Here is a 21,214-nt window from a genome sequence, read left to right on the forward strand (position 1 = left end):
CCTTCTCTCCTAGGGACATGGTAAAGCTTTGAGTCTGGAATACATCTTTGCATTAATTTGTATATGGAGATGTCTAAGGCTTGGTCTTGTTCATAATGATAGAAAAGACTCACAAATTCAGCATTAAGTTAAGTTTTCTTTGCAGTTTTTAAGGCCAACCACTAATACTCCTCTGGAACAGAAATGTCATTTTTTATTTTGCTTTACATATTATTTACTTATTTGTAAGTAAAACCAGCAGCCTCTACTACCTTTTGTAGTTTTTAAACTAAATTTACATATAAAAAGTGTCTAATCATACCCATTTTCTCCTTGTTTAGTTCTACAGAACTTAAAAAAAAAAAGCACAACAAAATCCCAGACCCTGAATGTATATACATGCGCATAAAACATATTCCACATGTTTACATGAAATAAGAAAAAAAAAATAAATCTCTTTTCCTGCTTACCATCACTCTCAGCTCACCTCTACTTTTTACTCTCGATGTATAGCAGGAACTGGCACCACCCAGCACTCAGATATCCCTAAAGAAGCTCCATGTTGCAGCATTGAGCGGACATTGTCCTGCTGGACACCACAAGAGGGTACCACAAACTTATCTGGAGGATGGTGCTTCTGAGAACAAACAGGACTGGGTAGCCTCTATTGCTAAACAACAGATAAAGTTGAATTTTATAGATAAAACCACACACTCATTTCCCTGCCTTGTAAAGCCTTCAGTTTATTCATAACAATTCTTGAAGAGAACCTTTTACTGCCTTCTGCCAGTCATACATAGGTCCAAATTTGGCCCTGCAGGAAAGAGGCGTGACACCCTTTAATTACACCTGGAGTTTATATGAGCTCATTTATTTAGGTTTCATAAGATATCTGGCATTTAGCCGATTACCATCATTACTTATCTGAAAGCATGCTAGCAGCCTGTATCTCCCCTTCTTGCCTGCACTCTGCTACACAATGCCTAACAATATCACCACAAACTGAGAAAAAGGTTTTCCTCATCGGAAACATTGCAGTTTTGCCTTCTGCTCTCTTGGTGGTTTGCACTTCCAGTATCCTTGAGCTCCTGGTGCTCTGCTAAAACAGAGCTTTAGAGGCTCCTGCGTTCCACAGTAAAAGCAGCTCTGCTGAAATACTGATACCGGCAGCACATTTCAAAGTAGTGAGAGAGATCTCACAGCTAAAGGGTGGCTGCCCCCTCAGAGTCTTCCAAAGCCATGCTGTGGCCACCCTGTCACCATGCACGGACCCACTGAGGGAACCTGCATCCCAAACTGTTTGCCTGGAAGGCACTTCCCTGCTTGCGAGGACCTTGAATAAATGGATTGCTTACTTCCTTACACATGCTCAGTCAGGAAGCTATTTCAAGGCAGATTCAGTGGTCCACTCATTCTTTTCCATTTCCTGAGACTTTGTTCTCCAGGAAGCAAAACCGTACCCTGTAAGAGCTGATGGCATCACACACACAGAGAAGAAAGTGTGTCCTGAGTGCAGACCTAACTGCTGCTTCCCTGCAGTATTTTGAGTCTTTCTTAACAGCAAATACTTTTACAGAATCATTGCAGAACCAGGACTGTAAGACTTGTCAAGTGAACAAAAGGAACCAACTAGCAATATTTAGATGAAAAGTGTTTCTACTTGAGCAACTAGTAAATAAACATAAGGAGTTTTTTCTTTGTTTTGGTTTCTGTCTTACTTTAGAAATATTTCCAGTTACCTGTGAGGACAGAAATACAAAAAGTGCACACAAAACGAGTCCTCTCCTGAGACTACTAGACGAACTGAATGCTGCTGTTAACAAAAATAGGTGAGGAGAGCTCAGCCCTCTAAGAACAGACTTCTTGTGCCAGAGAGTCAGACAGGTCATAAAGTCATGAGCTAAAACCTAGAATAAAATTACACGTTTTCCACTTGCATAAAACCAAGTTACTCCAAATTACTGCTAGGCAAGGGCTCAGCTGCCCACAGGTCCCAAGCAGAGCAAGAGGTTCAGCTCTTGCCCTCCTGAACACCCACACAGAGATGCTCCAGGCTCAGGGAACCTGGGCATTACCCAGCCCGCAGATGCAGTGGAGAGGCACTGGCCTCTCCGTTTCATTCATTTAATCATTGCTCGCGATCATGACCAAACACGTGTTCACTGTCCCACTGCGTCATCACCAGTCACACCAGGTATGCATGTGCATGGCCCATCAGCTGGTCAGACAGGACCCATCCCACGACTAAATGAAGAACTCTTCTGTTAGATGAGGATATGCCCAAACGCGCATGTACCCTGGCTACGTGACCAGAGCCTGTGTTTAATTGTGTGACGTGTGTGAGAATTGATCTGACGCTAGGGCCCACGGATAGGGTTCATCAGCTCTGGACTGAATGCCAAATACCATCAGATCAAGGCACTGCGCAGGCATTTAGATGGTGGGAAATAAAGTGAAAATTTGGAGGTCTTTGACAAGGTAGGGTCCTTTGAAACAAAAGTAATTTTTACAACACACCATTAGCATCCAAAAGAAAGGAAGAGCAACAATGTTGCTGTGACTGGCACAGGGTCGTGCTCCCGAGTCCCTAACTTTCAGGAAGGAGGAAAACCATTTTTCCCACCTTACAGCAAAGACCTGAAAAGCTTTCCAATGCATAAAAATCCCACAGCAAAGACAAGGAAACAATAATAATCTTTTTTTCACAGTTACAATGGGCAGGACAAGAAGACACGGGCTTAAATTGCTGTAAGAAAAACTTGTGTTAGACATTAGAAAAGCTCTCGGACACTAAGGATAATGTGGTAAAACACACCTCCTAGGGAGGTTATGGGCATTTACCATTGGAGGTCTTTAAGAAGAGGTTAGAAAAACATCTTTGTTTGGTGAAATAGTTTAGATATAGATGATGCTGCCTGGGGAGGAGGAGAGGGAGTCCGGATTAGGGGTTTTTTAGACCCCTCTCAGCCCTATTTTCCTATGATTTTTCTGTGGACAAGTTATCCCTACATCTACATGCTTAATTTTCCCTTTCTGTAGTTCAGCAGTTAATTTGAGGCTTGTGGGAAAAAGCATGTAGCAGGCCTGAGGCGCAAGAGACTGTTTATTTGGGATAAAGTCAGAAGTATTTGGGGAGCTGGGGAGCAATTTCTTTATTACAAACATGTACACATATAAGTAAGCTCTCTTACCACCAAAACCATTGTAAATAGGTATAATTGTATCAAAGGACTTGAAAAATCATCATCATTTTAATTTTTCAAATGGGGAACACAGTGCATAGAGGTATGAACCATCTGTAATGACACAGCAAGTTATAAAAGTGAGCTTGAAAATTGGATTTCCTGGTTCCTCAAGTGACCTACCTGATGCACTACATGCTTCTCCTGCTTTCCCTCCCCTGCCTCCCTTCCCCCCAGCAAGCCATACAAGACTACAAGAATTGCAGCATTTCCTCATAAAAGTCTTGCCTGCAGCTGGGGGAAGTCAGACTACAATAGTGTTGGTAACTTGTACTGTAACAAGAAAACACATCACAAAGATGTTCATTACCAAGGGGAAAAAAAGAAAAAAAAAGCAAAAACCTAAAGCTGCCTCAGGACTTGCACCTTGCAGAGCTGACCTCGGGCTGCCGATCACCATCTCCATTCTTTAGCTTGCCTCTTTCTCTCTAACCTTTGACAGAAAGAATACATTCTTCTACAAAATGATTACCTATAAATGAAAAAAAGAGAAGACAGAACAAAGGACACACTACTGATAAAGAACGGAATTGTTCTTTATACAAGCACAGAAGAATTCACAAGCACTTGCAAGTGAAGCATTGCCCCCGCCCACTCTGCAAAAGGAGCAGTCTAGCTCAGCATTTGCCAGCCACTTTCCTGAGGCTGCTGTAACTTAAGCCTGCAGGAAATCAGAATCAGAGCCGAAGATTAGAACCAAAAATCTCTTATAACAAAGTATTATAAAGCCAGTGCCAGTCCTTCCGCACTATTCCTTACCAGACTGCACAGACTTACTTCCATTTACTACATGCCAGTGCTGGAACCCAAGGAGGACCCAGGCTTGAATCACCCACAGGAGGTCCTGCTTCTCACAACTGACTATGCCGAGATGCATCAGGCTCCAAACTAATTTTGAATTAATTTGCAAGAAATCTGGTAGTCTCTAAGCCCCATACATAGACCAAACAGCACTTGGATTCATCACTACCAGTAAGACAAAACAAGAATTAAAAGAACTAAAGAATAAAAATAACAAGATTACATCAGGAATGCAAAAGTCGGAAACATCTCCCAAAGGAATTAATGGCAACATTTTAATCGGTTATTTTCTCAAAAAAACAAACAAAAAACACCCCCAAAACAAACAACAAACAAACAAACAAAAAAAAACCAAGAAAGGCTTCTGCATCACTGGAATAAATCTAATCAAATTCTTTGCACGCTTAGGTCTTTCCTAGCGTATTCGAATGGCATATTTAACTTTTGATTTATAAATCAAGGGATATTGCTCACTGCCATAAGATGCGTTCCACTAGGGCTCAAAGTCTTTAGCACATCCACACTGTGCGAACTTTCTCCTGATGGTTTCACATTCATGTTCATCAACACTCAGCAAGAACCATAAACAAAGCCCTTTTCTCGGATGCACACATGCAGTTCCCATTGACTTAGCTGGATTTTCAGCTGACTTCAATAAGAACTCAGTGTGCACACAGAAGGGCAAAACTTGGCTCTGCACATTTAATAAAATTACATCACTAGATACCTTATAAATGAAGGGCTATACTGAAAAATAATATAAACTGAAAACCCCAAAGCGTAGCCAAATAGGTTGAAATTTCAGCCACGGTTTTCCAGAATAATAACAAGGGCACGCATTTTAGTCAAGATGAAACAAAACTCCTGTAATATCATTTACAGAGTGTGCTCTGCCTCCTTTAGTAGGACAAAGTGTGAAACCTAGCTATCTACATAAGGCAATGATCTTGTCTCAGATATAGCAATGATACTGGCATATGAAACGATTAAGTAAAGGTCAAGTTACAAGCTGTGATTTGCTAAGTCATTTTCTGCATCTGTATCCCTGCTCTGTAAGTTATGAAGCTCATTGCAAAGGAATTTAAAGTGCACAGTAGAAAAAGTAGTTAATCATATGAGAATAGTAACTAATATTACATTATTTTGAATCTATTCTAATAGGGTATTTTAAAGATATCAAAGGCTTGAATCCAGGAGTATCTATCTAAAACCCTTTAAATCCTCTTTCCTGCCTGGCCAAAAGAACACCACAACAAAAATCCCACACAAACTAGGAACAACAATCCCCTTCCAAATTTCAGATGACATCTAGCAACGCATAACCTCTGCCAGGTACATTAGCTGACACGCACTAAGCAAAGTAATGCCACATGTGTTTTCTCCAGATTTCTTCCCTTTATTTTACTTTTACTCATTCCATGATATAATAAGCTGTGCCTTTTTACTGCCTCTTCAAAAATATCTACCTATTAGGATGAAGAATATTCTGACTTCTAAAAATCCAACTACCAACAGGCTTCCGTGCACTTTCTGTGTGGCTGACAAGCACTCATTAGCCTGCAATTACAAATTTATACAGCAGTACTCAGGGATGGAATTCACAGAGAAGGCTTGATGTTCATGTTTGGTTTTACCCCTCTAAGCAGGAACATCTCTGATGATTTTCACACTTAAATAGCAGAACAGATTTTATGAATCATTTTTTCTTCCTGGTTGGAACAACCCCTATTCCCTGCTGCATTATAATACTGAGTCACTTTGCATAAAGTTGGTCATTACGGCCAAGTCAAGTAAGAGAGGAAGGAAGTGGACGAAATGCTCTGAATTTACATGTGCAATAGCATACATATCAGGCCGCTTCTTGAAGCAAATTATTTAAAATCAGGGAAAAAAAAAAATCATTAGAAGACAACTTGAGTAAAGGAAAACTATTTCATAGATATTGAAAAAGTCCAGTAAATTTAATGTAATACTGGCGATCAAAGGGATTGTGAAGACTTTTTTTTTTTTTTTTTTTTAATGAAGCCAGGGTCTGGCCTGTTAGAAATACTGAGTTGTACTGGTCATTCACCCTAGGTTATCCAGCATGTTAAATAATTAGTGTGGTAGAATCTGTTTCTCCCAAACTATGGCACTGTCAAATGAATAGTTGCAAGGTCTGGTGGGGCTCTGCTGTTTCAACTTCTCCTCCCCTCCTAACGTCACACCCTGACTCTGGCAGCCTGCGAAGACACTCGTCTGTCTCAGAACTCCTTCATGTCGCTCAGTGACTCCAGATCTACTCCCCGTTAGCTCTGGTGGGGAATGAGGTTCATGAATTTACAGTGTGCTACGAGGAACATCTATTTCAGATTAGCCTTTGCAATTCTGGGTTCACAACAGGGAACCCTCAGTCCAAGAGGGACAAGGCTGGTGCAAGGAGGGAGCTTTAACAGCTTTAGTTCATTAGTTTGGTTTAAATGCAAAGCACGACTATTCGGTGAGTGAAATAAAACTAAGTACCTTACACGATCATTTTTCAAGAAAGCTGATTTTAAAGAGTTAAGAATATAAAAAAAAGCACAACAGAAAACACTGGCCAAAACCTCTGCTTTTCTGCATGTCCTGTTTAAGCAATGACACATGAAGAACTTTATGTTCAATTACCTGGTACTTTAAATAGGACACTAAGGGAACAACATTTTAAAATGTATTCACACAGCGTAAGACTAATACTCCTCCTGGGAATACCGGTGCAAATCAGAGTAACTCCTCGGAGGTCAACTGAAGTACACCAGCACAAAATAAATGCGAGGCAGAGGAGAATCAGGCCCCATCTACCTCTCTTTTAATGCAGAGGTTGCAGATCATCTGCAATGATAAAGTGAACAACGTAAATATAACTGACATCTATTCAATTGATCTTACATCCTGCCGACTATTCACAGCTCCAAATATAGGGCTGAAGAACAATGGTTCGAGGGAGGGAGGCAGAAATCCTGGTTCTACCCCATTCACACATTCCTATCTGTTAATACCTCCGCCTGAAACTGCCTCCGTCTCCCCACACTGCTAAATCGTTGTGGGTTTAATTTGACATTGTCCCCTGCGCCTGAAGAACCACTTCTCCTTAAAACAAAATAAAACAAAAAATACCAGGATGCATGGGAGAGAAAATAAATGCAAAAATCTGTGCGAGCAGGAGAACCTACAGACAATCAAGCAAGAAAATCCCTATCTAATACACTATATATAAAAAAGGCACTAGCAAATTGATGAATTATTTGGAAATGTGGCACTGAGAAAGAGTGGTATGTGCACAGGGGAGGAAGACTAAAATATGAGGCTATTACAAAGTATGGTGCTATTTGTGCTAATTTAAGTGGATCCATAATTATTTCCTACAACTTCACGATGTCCTGAACCAGCTTCCTCCTCCCCTGCCAGGCTGATAAAAGGATCCTTAGCAACACACTAAATATATTATGCAATGTGTTGAATATTACCGAGAAAAAGCACTGAATTACACTGAAACAAAGAACATCAGGTGCGAACATCACCACCTCCAGGGAAAGATCACCTTTAACTATTTATCACGTTAGTAAGCACAGGCGGTCTCTTACATCTCTGTTACCAGCACCTAACGGTATTTTCTACATTTAACAAAGTTAAGGCGAATTTTACCTCAAATCTACTTAGGCTCGAGCTCTTGGACCGAGACTTCTTGCGGAGATAGACGGAGAAGAACCGACGCACTGTGAACTTCTTCATGCTCATGTCCATTGCCCCGTCCCAGCTGCGGCGCAGAGCACGAAGGAGCTGCGGCGCCGCTGGAGAAAGCTAGCGCATCCCGATTGCCCCCGATTTATATCCACAGGCAGGAGATCCTCCGGAGTCTCCGCTGCTGCTCATCCAGCCGGGCACAGCTAGATATGCAAGGGGTCCGGAGCCACGGGAGGCTGCTGCTCGCAGTTCGGAGCATAAAGGCGTTCGACTCCCTCTCGCTTTCCAGTGTTTACATTTCGGTGCGGCGAGCCCAACTCTCTCTCTCGGCTCCCTCTCCCCCTCGCCTCAGGTCCTACTACACCCAATCAGGCTCTGCTCTGGCTGCATGCATAATCAGCTCCGGCAGATGACAGCTCCTGCGTCCCAGGCGGAGCAGGTTTGAGATAAATATTAGATGTGTCTATTGCTTTGCACTCCCCTCTCCCTTCTCAGGCAGGCTCTTTCAATTTCCTGGTTGCCGAATCACATGGGGAATAGGCACATGCTGCACTTCTGTTTTTAGCTCGGAATTTCAACGCTGCTATAATTACTGAGGGCTACGGTGGTCAGATCCGAGAAGAAATCAGCTCCCGCATGAGAGTCTCTCCTGGGAGAAGGCTGAAAGACGCCATGAACCCACTGCCGGAGCAGAAGGGTCTGAACCTCCTTTTATTCTGAGGACTATACAAAATAACATCCCCCCGACCCCCCCACCCTGCCCGAAATCAAAAAGCTAAAAATCCTGTTCGCAGATTATCCGCCCGCTTTACATTGAAATACCTAACGCTGGCACAGTTCTGAAAATAGAAAGCACAATCTAAATGGTAAGTATTACTATTCCTACTGTACTACAGCAGGGATCTTCAGCCCTTCTAAGAGGTTAAATATGTACATCTATTTACAGGCTGTAATTTTGAGCTGCTCACTATACTGGAAGCATGCAGATTTACAGCTGCCCCCCCACGCTCCCAACATAATCGCATTTTTCAGCTTTTCTTCAAAAACTAATGAATCTCAGTGTGATCCAGAGACTGAAGAGCTTTTTCTGCCTGCCGCACACAGCTCGGGCTCCTTGTCCTTGGCAGCCTTTCCCTTCTGACTACCAAGGAGCACCCAGACATGCCTTTCTCCCATAACCTCATATGGAAAGTGAATGACTCTGATGACTTATTAATGACTCAGATAAATAAGCCCAGGGAGAGCTGACACCACTACAGCCTGAGAAGACTCTTGGAGGTTAAATGACAATACCACTCCAGTCAATCTGCTCTAAAAAGGAGACACGCATTTTGCTTTAATTGCATGCCTGGACTCTGCCGCGAACAATGTTGGCTGGCCATGCCTGTCACTACCTGCTTTGTTCACAGGTTCTCAGTCCCTCTATTCTGTCTAAAGCTCAGCACAATCTATATGCACCTGGAAAAGCATAAAAAAAAAAAAAAAAAAGAATATTTTGGCATTTATGCTTTCATCTAAAAGGATGTCAGATTGGAAAGGCTACCATTAGCACTGGGGTCTGTAATCTCCTACTGCCTCTGACTCTTCTGTGCCTGAACCACTGCTGTCTCCCCCACCCTAAAATAACTATAGCACAATGGCAGTCTGCTTTATCCCTTTCTCTTCTCAGTGCCTCCCACTGATTGTTTCTCTATTTCTCTTGTTTTGCAACAAAAGCGTATCTTCTGGGGTTGCTTTCAAGGTGCTGCCCTGGTGTAAGCCACGTCATGCATAGGAGCCCTTTGCCACTACAGTTGTGTTGGTTCCTGCCTAAAGATCCTGGAGGGGAAGAACTAACCCAGCAAAGGTATCTGTAAGTTACACCAAAAACCCTTTCCACAAGTAAAAGAATAAACAGGTTCAAAGCAATTTGGTTGGTACAACTGGCAATGCCAAAATTATTTGCTGATGCAGCCTATCTAGTCAAGTTCCGTATCTCCTCAGGACCTTGCAGCAGTAAAATCTTAAGTGGCAGAAAGGCCCCAGGCACTCACCTGACTATCTGACCTCCCTCGCTCCTTCCTCCCTTCCCTCCCACGCCTCAGGGCTGCTGCTGCTTCCCCTGCCTGGCAGAGAGGTGCCCTCACACCAGCCGGGCCAGACTTCTTCCTGCTGACAAAGGCTTTTGGCAGCCACACACATTCCTACCTGTGTAAGCCACTTGAGCTTTACATAGCAGTCAGACAAGTTCAGGGCAGCTCCCTGAACCCTTCCCATCACAGGTACAGCAAAACCCCGCCTGGACACTGACATCTCTATTAATGCAGAGGAGGTGGTAATTCCCCAGCTTTGCATACACAGCGGGTGCATACCCCGCTCTGTGTAATAATAAGCAGTACGTGAGTGCCTGTTACTACTGATAGTAGTAGATTTATCACAGACTTACCCTCCCATTATGCACAAAGCGCTTTCATGTACAAGGACATGCAGTCACCATTAAACATACCTGCTCTGTAAGAAACTTCCAGGAAGATTACACAGGCTTTACTTTGGTTTGTGCTGGCCAGGGAAGAGGTTGAGGCACCATCCCTGGAGATATTTGAAAGATGGGTTGACATAGAGCTTAGAGACATGGTTTAGTGATGGTTTTTTATCAGAGTTAGGTTGATGATTGGACTAGATGATCTTAAAAGTCCCTTCCAACAATTCTATGATTCTATGAACTTAACACCTAACTATCTGGTACATGTATTACATTCAGAATTTTGTTCTTTACTGTGCCCCCTACTCCCCCCCCCCCCCCCCCCCAAATAATCAGTTATGATGTATTGGCAATTTATTGTAAACATCAGAGGAAAAGCTACCCTTTGATGCTAAAGGTCAGACTGCAAGATGAACAACATGCCCAGACTAGAGAGTGAGTCTCTTAAATCCCTGCCAAGACACAGGCATACAAATAGGCATGATCTCTTTGCTTTCTCACTCCACTTTAAACCAGGTGATTAGGGTTTAAATGCAGAAGGACAACCAACCACCAGTGCCAGGACACTGCTCTTCACCTATTGGGCAGCAGAGCAATAGAGATATTGATGAGCATACCTTCCAACCATAAAAAGCAAAAGCAACCGAGTTGCAAAAATGTACATTAAAAAGTACAAATACAGAAATAAAATAGATAAGCATGTAAAACTAAAGCATAGGGATGGATATCTGAAGAACAAATTCTACTACAGTTCTGTTGACATGGTATGCTTCAAGACATGGAACTTAAATTTGCTTCAGAAAAACAAATGAGAAGAGGCCTCAAAAACACTGCCTCAAACTTTCAGTTAGTCAGACAATATCCACCTTTCCCAATATCTCTAATAAAAATGTTCAAGCCAAAAAATAGATTAAATTGGAACATTCATCGTTATATTTATAAACATACAACAGTCAGATCAACCTACAATGTAAAAAATTCATTGCACTTGGAAATTCATGGCTGTAAATTATTTATCACCTCCCCTCTGAGCAATTTTAACTGCTGAGGAACTCAATGGAAAAAGAAATCCACCAAATGTCCCTGTTGAAGACAAGAATAAACAACAAAACTGGTGGAAGGGATATATGACACATTGGCATCGAGGAGCAATACTCTGTATTCTAAATCTGTATTCTGAAATACACTTTTTAAAACTAGAAACATATTTTCTGCAACACAACATAAACAAACACAAGACTGTGGCTGTTCCTCCTCCCAGAGAGCTTAATAGCAAAATAAAGTTTACTTCAACTGGAAAAGGGCTTAAAAAAAACAAAAAAAGCACCCAAACACAGGATTCAAGACAATCTCTCCAACAGAAACCACTTGAAATTAGATACTGCACAGCCCAGGTTCCAATTTTTAAAAGACAAATGGAGAATGCCCAATTAATATCCCATGAAAGCCAAAGGTCCTTTCCTCACGTGTACAGATGGACCATACCAACAGTAGTAACAGACTGAAAGACCCAGACTTAGGAAATTCACATGGGGCAGCGAAGGAGCCTGCAGAGAACACAAGCAAGGAGGATGCCACCATCAATGAGTCATCAGTTTCTGAAGAAACAAAATAACTTGAGCTAATTGTTTGCCTGAAAGAACACTTAAGTCCAAGACATCTACCACAAACCACAGGCTAGATAATAAAATTGCTGAGAGAAATTTTGTATTACTGTATTACAGGACACATCAGGCCCTATTTTCAGGATAGACCTTGTATTCTTTTACGTGAATCAACCATTTGTGAGCAAACTCGGAATGACTTTGCTACTTGAGAAAATTTAATGATAGCTGTAAAAGTAAAAACCTATCAGTTGATAGTACCTTCCTTGCAAGTACAATGAGTATTATATATCCTTCCTCAATAAGTTCATCAGAAAACCAGAGAAAAATCTAGAGAGAACTAAGAAAGCATCAGAGGCACAGACAGTAGAGACAGAACAAATAAGATTAGCATAACATGGCACAAAGAGAAAAGGAAAATAAGACTCCCAAAATAGAGGCCCAAGAGACAATGCTACAGAAAAGGTGAATTACACGGTACCATTTATGGTCTCATTAAAGAAAATCAGGAGCAAGAGCAGATGTTTCCAAGAGGCATCAATGAGCAGAATAAGGAACAACACCTTCCCCCAGGTGATTAGACGGCACATGACTCTCTCAGTAATTGCTGTTTCCTGATCTTGAATGCTGGACAAATTTCCACATAGCTTTTGTTTCCTAAATGAACAAGTGAGGTGGTTGTATTTTTTTATTGATGTTTCTTTAAAAAAAACATGATGGGCTTTGCCCGAAAAAATGACAGGCTTTAATCTCATTAGACCAGTGTACCAATGTGGGTCTCAGCCTTTCTAGATGCCGTACCTAGATAATACCTTGTCCAGTTTAGCATGCCACTTAGTTGAGTGGAGTTTCCTCTCTCAAAAATAAAGTGCTCTGCCCTGCCAACACTGTGGAATACAGGCAGCGACTTGCCACCTCAGACATTCTTCTCACCAGCAGTGATAAGTGATCAGCAATGTTGGCTGGATGGGGATGTAAGGGAATAGGCAGGAAAGAAAGTGCTTATTATTCTCCCTTCTCTCACCTCCTCCTGCTCCTGTCTGTGTATCACAAGCTTCAGTAATTTTCAGCCTTTTCCATATCTAAACTACAACAAGTTTCCAATGGAGGTGCAGGCCCCTTCAGCCATTTTGCATATTAAAATCACTGCTCAGAAGGAAGAAGAAAGCAAAGTCATACATCTTGTCTAATTGTCTGATGAACCAGCAGGATGTGGACTCTTCGGCCACAGTCTTTACTCCAAAGAGCAACGTAACAGGCCTACAATGCCTTTTTAATCTTGCACTTGTAGTCTCAAGGCCTCAGGACCCTGGGCAAAGGCAGAGTATCTCTTACATCCACATATATGTAATTCCTTATTTGCTAAAAGCATTAACCAACACACTGGCAATCATATGAAAGGTGAGTAGTATAATACAAGTGCAGCAACCACAGGAGAGAATGACTTGCTTTGAAAAGATCAGTTTTGCTCAACATGCTGATATTCTGATCAGTGGATTCCATTCAAAAGCTTCCAATATTCTTAAAACCGGGCATTGAAATAAGTTCTTGGTAGATTTGAAACTGGTATTTTGCAGGGATGCAAGTAGCTTAGATGGAAAGTCCTTTCTACTTTTCTCTCCAATAGACTACTTCAGCAGTTGAGATTAAAAAAAAATTACTTAGAGGCACCGAGAGGACAAACCATTTCTATATGTGTCATGCTGGTGCAGAAGAGGTCTACTTCCTCAATCCCCCCTAAACACCCACTACCTGATGATAGAGTGGTGTTACTTTCAGAGATATCAAACAGGGAGCACTATGAGGACATATGGCTTGTTCTTATTTGTTCAGGGAAAACAGTGACTGCCACAGAAATAATAGCTCCAGGCCAAGATAACAAAATTTTACTGAGTTTTCAGCAGATGACAGACATTTTAACTCTCCCAAAAGCATCCTGCATTAGTGCTTGAACATCAGATTGGCAAGTGTCGTAACTGCTATATTGACTGCTCCCATTTGTGCTTCGCTAGTTATAGACTCGCGTGAACTTGCAACAGCATCACTGGCCACATACATGTCAATTGGCTGTAGACTTCTAGGATGGAGATCAGGTGGTCTAGCAATCTGTGTTGAAAACAGGCCAGAAGAATGTCAGCTTCAATTTCCTTTTTTTTTTTTCTCTTTAGTGATGTCACTGAGATTTTTAGTTTCTTGGCTGATACTGTATACTGGTCTTGCTGGCTTTTGGTGGTAGATAGAAGTGTAAGGCAAAGAACCCAAAAACCCAATCTCCTTTATATTACATAAACTTCTACTCCAACATGGTTGAAAGATATTGCTGAAAATACCATTCTGCTTTCTTGCCTTTGGATAATAAGTAGAAAATCATACTGTTCTCTTATAATGGACTAGATGTTTCTAGAAAGAAGGATGCTACTTGGTTACTGAAATATGAACAGTCTTATCACATGAATATTTATACATTATACAATACAAAATCAGGTGGAAGAATTTCATTATGCACAGCGTATGTTTACTGTTTATTCAGACTAGCCAGGAACAATACTAAAAAGGAATGTAATCATTAGAAATCTGCTTATAGGCAAATTTACCTTGATAGGCTCTGAAAGACATCATACACCTAATAGGAGAAATAGCGAGTGGAACATTTACTGAAACCCCTGTTTTTACTTTTAATAATCATCGACAGACCAAACTGACACTGCAGTAAGCAAAAAAGCCAGACTACTGTTTGCTGTTGAAATCCCGAGAGAGAGACAAGTGTAGAACGGGGCTTGCAAACTTTTATTCAGGAAAGTATCAATTTTAGGCATTTTTTTCCCCTTTGATTAGCTAATAAAGCTACATGCCAAGGTCCAAAAGTAAACTAGGTAGACAAAAAGCATCATATCTAGTTGAGCTGAGTGACCTGAATTAGTATCGTCCTGTATCTGAGACTATTTGGTATGACTGTGAAGAACCTTAAGCTCTCTGGCTATGTCTAGCATCTCTAGGCGTGTACAAAACCCAGCCACATCCTGGATTCTCTATTAGAATGGGGGCGCAGATTGTTTTTCTCTTATTCTTTCCTACTGGCGTATCATGACCCCAGTGAAGAAAATCCAGGTATTTTTAGCCAGAAAGGAGCCAGAGTGCACTCCAGCGAGGTTCCTGATTTTAACAAGTAGGTGTGTAAACTCAGGACCCTAAAGGTTGGCACCTGGCACTGCAGTTTAGTCACATCTCTGTTTCAAATCTCCTTCTATAAAATGGGGCTGGAGCGCTCCACCACTGCATGAGAGCTCTGTCAGAGTAGACACAATGTTCGTTGTTATGTGCTCACAGCCAAAATTTCAGTTTAAGCCTGGCACATATTTACTAGTTTTGTTTACAGAAACAGATTAACTCTGAGTAATGTCAAAAAAGAATGAAACGACGGGACATGCAAATTTACCTTGGCAGGTGTTACATCTAGTAGGGCAAATGACACATGGGTTATTTTCAAAATATATTACACACCTAAGAGTCACTGAAAATCAGGCTTAAGGCTGTATGAACACCCACCCCATGCTAGACACCACAAAAGCAAGATTCATAAATAAAAAAAAACCAGTAGTCACTCTTGAAATCTTTAGCATTGGCTCCCTTCTTGTTGGATTTATATCTCTTTTTGGACAAATTTGAAGGACTGCTTTAAATTACTGTAAAAACAGTACTTAACTCCAGATTACAGGCACAGCTCTCCCTGCCTATTTTTGAAATAGAAGCTGAAGAAACAAGCAGAGAAAAAAAAAAAGTCTGAAGTGTTGTGATACACCCCCTCTTTCTAATACAGCTACACAGGAAGTGTGAAACTGAAAAGAAGTCATGCAAAATCATTTTAACCTTCGAAAAAAGTTAGTTAGATTCCATCTGATATTTACAAAACCACATAATAATTTCTTAATTCACCTAGAACAATATAGCTCAAGGTCCCATTTTACTGATAACAAACTAAAACCAGTATTAAATTAATTTGCCATCCGCTTTATATCGTAAAGCTAAAGAAATCGGCATCAGGATTTCCTAACACCAGAAACTGAGAAAGATGTGGGAACAGTACTAGCAAAATGACTATGTTAGCATCTACTCTAAGATTTGTGACACGATGAAGAAGTAAAACCTGAGTTTTTAGAGCTACTTTGAAAACATCCACATGCCCTGGGCTGCATGCATCAGACAACATCAGACTTTTTAAATCTTCCAAAGAGCTTTTCAAGGGCAGCGTGCTCTGGTTGGGCTGCCTAGAAAACACGCACAAGCAAGGCCATCAAGGACCATTTTAAAAGGCACAGCAGAGCCTTGCTGCTGTACATCTTCGGGACTGAAAACTGCTTTATTTATCACTATGATTTTACTATGTTCTTAACACTTAAAACATCTTTCCTCCCTTCCTTCACTCCTGAGTTCTCTCTTCATCTCCTCTCTCACTTCCTGTTCCTCAGATCTTCTATTCAAATGCGTGACTCACTACTACTTACCTTCATCCCCATTAGCTCAAGAAACTTGAAATAACAATTGAAAAACCAAAAAAAAAACCACAGAACTTGAGCTTGAAGAGAGAAGGATTACTTTCCGATACTTGATTTTTAGGGACTATTTTATGGCACATCTCCAGAATTCAGAAGGTCCAAAAACATACAAGAAATACGAGAGAGAAGGAATCAGAAAAGGACATTCAGGGGACTATACCTGTCACGTAGCAGCACTTAAGCTGGTAACAGAAAGACAGAGAGAAATCCTTTTAGCAACATGACTGATTTTTGCAGTATTATTGGGCATCTCCTAGCACACCTGACTTTAAAATTTCTGGGCTTCTGGAGTCATTGCAATACATGAGAAACATCAGATTTCACTGAAGAAGAAAATACAACTGGTTGCCCTGGCCCAGTTAACCTGCTGCAAGATGGTTGCAGCTGTAAGGGATGCTGGAAAACAGGAAATGAAACAAATTCTTAATGGGAAAGAGGAGTGGAGCTAATACCACCTGTTTCTCAGAGGGCTACTGGCAGCTTTGGAGGCTGCGGGGAAGTTTGTTGTGTTTTAGACAAAAATACCTTGGCTGGTGAGAAGGATAATGCTAGTCTTGGCATAAGCCACCACTTGTGGCCTCACTCTGCCATCTCCAGGCCACCATTTCCTTCTATCATCTGTTGGCATAAGTATTCCCACAGCCACAGGATGAACCAAACTGGAGGACTGGTCCAAGTTAAAACTGGGTGAGCTCAGTATTTGTTTCTGGGATGGGGGGAGGAACATGTGCTTATGAGATGGCTCTGCCGCCTTCGTTGGCAGGGATGGGTTATACTGACATAAACTGCCCGCTTCCCAGATAAGAAAGTGGTACACTGCCGCTGCCTGGCCCAGCAGAACTGGAATCGCTGAGATAGCTATCCTTTACTTAAAAACTATCCTTTAGATTGTAGAGAAAATTAAGAGAATAGCCCTGGTACGGAAAGAGCATTTTAAAATGTCCTGAAGTATTTCTCTCTCTTATAAAACTAGCAGTAGTGGATTGGCTAAAACCAGACAAGAACTGGAATCATGCATTGCCATTACATGCTTTCCAAAATGTTGAATCTATAAATGACTCTCAGCTTATTTAAAATTAGAAAGATCCCAAAGGGTGAGAGAGAGTAACTTATAGCTGCAGTGAAGAGTCCACGCACTGGGAAAGCCAAGAACCCGTTGACTGGGCTCCCCACTAGGGCAGAGGCCCACTCACTGGAAGTGTAGTGTAGAACTAAAATTGCAGATTACAGAGGTGTTAACTGTCTCCACGCTAATTGATTTTCTGAATAATATTTTCTGGTGTTTGTCTGATCTAATCTTCTGTAGCTGCTAATACTTTCCTTGTCAGGCTATTCCATGTTCCATCACATCTGTATAACTGAACGCATAAACACACACCTCATACAAATCTCTGTACATAACTCGGATGTATACTAGTATAAGCAGAACCTGAGTACAGGTTAGGTGCTACCGGTCTGAGACACCAGCATGAATGCAAACGGCATGACCTGAGCTCTACAGTTTGGATGTGTTTGATGCACATTGCTCAGTGAATTTGAGAACCACTATCAAATGTAACATGGATGTAACCACAGGCAGCCAATTAACATAGGAATTGCTTGAACTCTTACAAACTTGGTTTAATGCCATCACAAAGTCATCATACAATTAGTTAAGCTTCCAGACAACTCCCCTTGGGAGGCTGTCTAGAAATTCACCTTCCTCCTCACTCACTGTAGCACCTGGCCTAGATGCACCACAACCAACTTGAAAACCTCTGCTCCTATGCCAGCACCTTTCTTTAAATTATTTCTTTTCCCTACCTATAAGCAAATGTTGTTTTTTAAAGGGTAATCATATCTCTTCCCAGTCTTGTTTTGCCTGTGATAAAGGAGAGTGGGCTCTTTTAGCCGACCCTCACTCAACCATCTCTCCATACCTGTGTCCCAATAGACAGCCTTGTTCTAGACTTGTTCATATCTACAGTCATCTGCCATGAACAGAAGAGGTTTTATCAGAGCCTTAGTAGTAGCATTAATTAGAAGTTCTTCATCAGAAGTTGTACTTCAGGGCTTTCCTCAATTATTCTATGACCATTTCAGATTTTGCTTCACTGTTGCCCTATAACTGGGCAGGATACAAAGCCAGCCTTCCTTGCTGGTGTACTCTGACCAAGGTTTCTACACCTGTTGTGTAGTCAATAGAGAGAGACAGAAAGCTCTGGGATCCCCTCTTTGGATCCTTTGAAGTGCACAGGGTAGGAGGAGTCAGTTATCTTCTGGAATGCCTTTATATTGACTGCAAAAGGAGCCTAGACAATTATCTTTGATTAGATGCCTAACTATAGGCAGCTACAGTGAGACAAATTCCTTTCTTCAGTACCTGATTTGGCCCAATGATTTACAAATTTTCATTCTACTTTAGTACTGCAGAAATAAGCATCAACTGCTTTTCTCATACAATGATGCAATTCTCTCTATTGCAGGCACTTCCTAATTTTTGTGCTATCAGCAAATTTAATTTCTTTTTCTTAGCTTTCGTTTTGATGCTATTTATAAAAATATTAAGCCTGAACAGTCTCAAGATCACTCATTTGAGACCTCTGACAGCAATGCCTTTTTCGATGCTGAAGATGTTTCTCTGGGCAGTATATGTTGTCTTCCCTTTCATTTCAAAAATTTATATTCTTTCAGTTGGGGGGCAGGGGTGGGAAGGCTGAAGATTGCATGCTGTAGTCAATAAAGGCTGACAAGTATTTAAAACCACCTGAAATGTAACTTTTTAAATAGTATTGTTTTAAAAGACAGTCTTCAGATTTTTGGATTTTGACAAAATCTTTAACAGACTTGCAGCTAGAAATACCACTATAAGCAAAGTGTTGTTAAATATTTGCAATGTTAATGACATACATATAACTTGTCACTGGACCTAAGGTTCCTTCCTTCGCTTCATGCAGGCTGAGAAGTGGCTCTACTGGACCTATGAAGACTTTTTACAACTCTAAAGCAACATTTCTTGCTATGAATTACTTCATACGCTGACCAGACTTGGGACAAAGGCATGTTTATATCTCAGGCTAGTTTAAGTACACAGTGTGAACACACATCTGCTTTTTTTAATGCTCATTCCACAGGCAAGAATGCCAAACAGTAGTTAGAAAATAAGAGGTAGGAGGATGAGACCAAGTTTTGGAAAAAGGATTGACAGAATAAAAGCAAATCAGGCACTCGTCAACCTTTTGTCTGTAGACCTTTCACGTGCTTCTTTCTCCCAATTCCCTTTATGAGAGAGTTCCAAATAATAACCTACATTCTCAGACACATGGGAGATAAGAAGTAGTGGAGGACAAAGAAAAGCTTGTTATTCTGCCAATTTGGAAAGCACAATAAGAAAAATGAGGTTGCTTGATAATGCTAGTTCTTGTTCTGTGGAGTTGCAGAGTCACTCACCCTAACCATAGAGCATTAGACTAGTTTTATCTAGTCGTGGATCCTCCAGAGAGTGGGTTAGAAAGGGAAAGATTTCAAGGGATATGGAGGAAATCAATTAAAAAAAAAAGGAAGAAAGAAAGGAACTCTCTAATTCAGAAAGCAAGTATTGCAACAGACAGGCCATCTCCCTTTTCTTCTTTCATGGTTCCCCCAGGACAGGAACACGCTTAATAATCCTGCACTGAAGTCATTAGTTAATTGAATTACCACACCAGCTGAGTATTCTGACCTTTTCTGTACAACTGAATTCTTCTATCAGGTCTTGAATTTTATGGAGCATTAAGAAATGTTTTGGTTGTTTGGTTTGGTTTTTTTTTTTAATGGGCTTTTTCATATTTTCTGCTTCTTGGAATCAGTGGTCAAAATTAACTTTGGTCATATGCCTTAACAGTATATTTCTTCCCTTGATAAATAAGCATTTATTTTAAGCATACCATTACCTTGGAATTTATTAATGCTTGTTTTGGTGACAACTTCAACACTGCTGTGAGAAATTTCCCTCTCAGAACCACTAATGCATAATCTGAATTTTATCCTAACCTTTGAGTTTTGCTTGGATACTTCATGAGGCTTTTTATTTTAAAAAGAACAAAGCTAAGCAATCACGGGATAAATACTACCATCTAATGTTTCTTAGATAAATGTACTGTTCTTAAAGCACTTTTAAAACTTCAAAGTTTTAAAGCCTGTGGCTCAGTAGAGTGCTGTGATTTAGAGATGGCTAAAACTTAGTATCCCCTAAAAATATGCACAACTTGGCAGACAAAGTCATTCTCAAAATTTCCTGTGAAGTTTCAGAAAAACTCTGAGAACATTTCTTAAATGGCTTGCACATTCTTTCCTACTATCCAATATTTTTAATCATTTACTATTACAGAATATAATAGAAAGCATGTAAATGTGAGTGGAAGGGGAACTCTGCAGGTCCCTAGCCCAGTCTCTTGCTCAAAGCAGGGCCATCATCAGCAGCAGATCAGGTCTGCTATGGCTTTTTCTAGCTAAGTCTTGAACATCCACAGATGAAGACTCCAGAGTATTGCTGGGTGACCCACCTCCAGTGCTGCTCTACCTTTTAAGTGAAGAAGATTTTTCTGATCTCCAACCTGATCCTCCCTTGCTGGCACTTGTAGCCACTGACCAAAATGGTTTTGCCTGGTGTTACCAAGAAGAGTTTGGCACCTTCGTCTTCTGGCCATTCTTCACAAAGATGTAGACTGCTCTTACATCACCCCTGAGCACCTTCTTTGCTATACAAACCCAGCTCCCTTAACTTCTCCTTTTAAATAAAGTACTCTAGGACCTGGCCATCTTGATAGCCCTTTTCAGTTTTTCAACAACCCTCTTGACTCAGGTTTCCCCAAAATGCATACTTTAAGGTAAGACACATTTATTAGCAAGAAG

At 41.0% G+C, this 21,214-nt stretch overlaps 1 protein-coding gene and 1 long non-coding RNA gene across 5 annotated transcripts in view; one reads left to right on the plus strand and one right to left on the minus strand.

Annotated features, from left to right (window-relative positions):
* Nucleotides 1-21,214, minus strand: part of RPS6KA2 (ribosomal protein S6 kinase A2) — a 298,477-nt gene that overhangs the window by 162,155 nt on the left and 115,108 nt on the right. Inside the window, exon 1 of one of the 4 annotated variants that reach the window (XM_074168578.1) lies at nt 7,686-8,231. The exons of 2 other annotated variants lie outside the window; for them this stretch is intronic. In XM_074168578.1, coding sequence (XP_074024679.1) covers nt 7,686-7,784 — 99 coding nt within the window. In that variant the 5' untranslated portion in view covers nt 7,785-8,231. Of the gene's footprint in view, nt 1-7,685; nt 8,232-21,214 lie in introns of those variants that run through there. One more of the 4 variants, XM_074168577.1, reaches the window with a different exon arrangement.
* On the plus strand, nt 8,331-21,118 carry LOC141462519 (uncharacterized). Its single transcript, XR_012463205.1, has 3 exons — nt 8,331-8,590; nt 9,441-9,570; nt 19,279-21,118. It is a non-coding gene; the product is annotated as an uncharacterized lncRNA (long non-coding RNA).

This window comes from Numenius arquata, chromosome 2 (genome assembly GCF_964106895.1).
Source record: "Numenius arquata chromosome 2, bNumArq3.hap1.1, whole genome shotgun sequence".
In the NCBI taxonomy this organism is placed as follows: Eukaryota; Metazoa; Chordata; class Aves; order Charadriiformes; family Scolopacidae; genus Numenius; species Numenius arquata.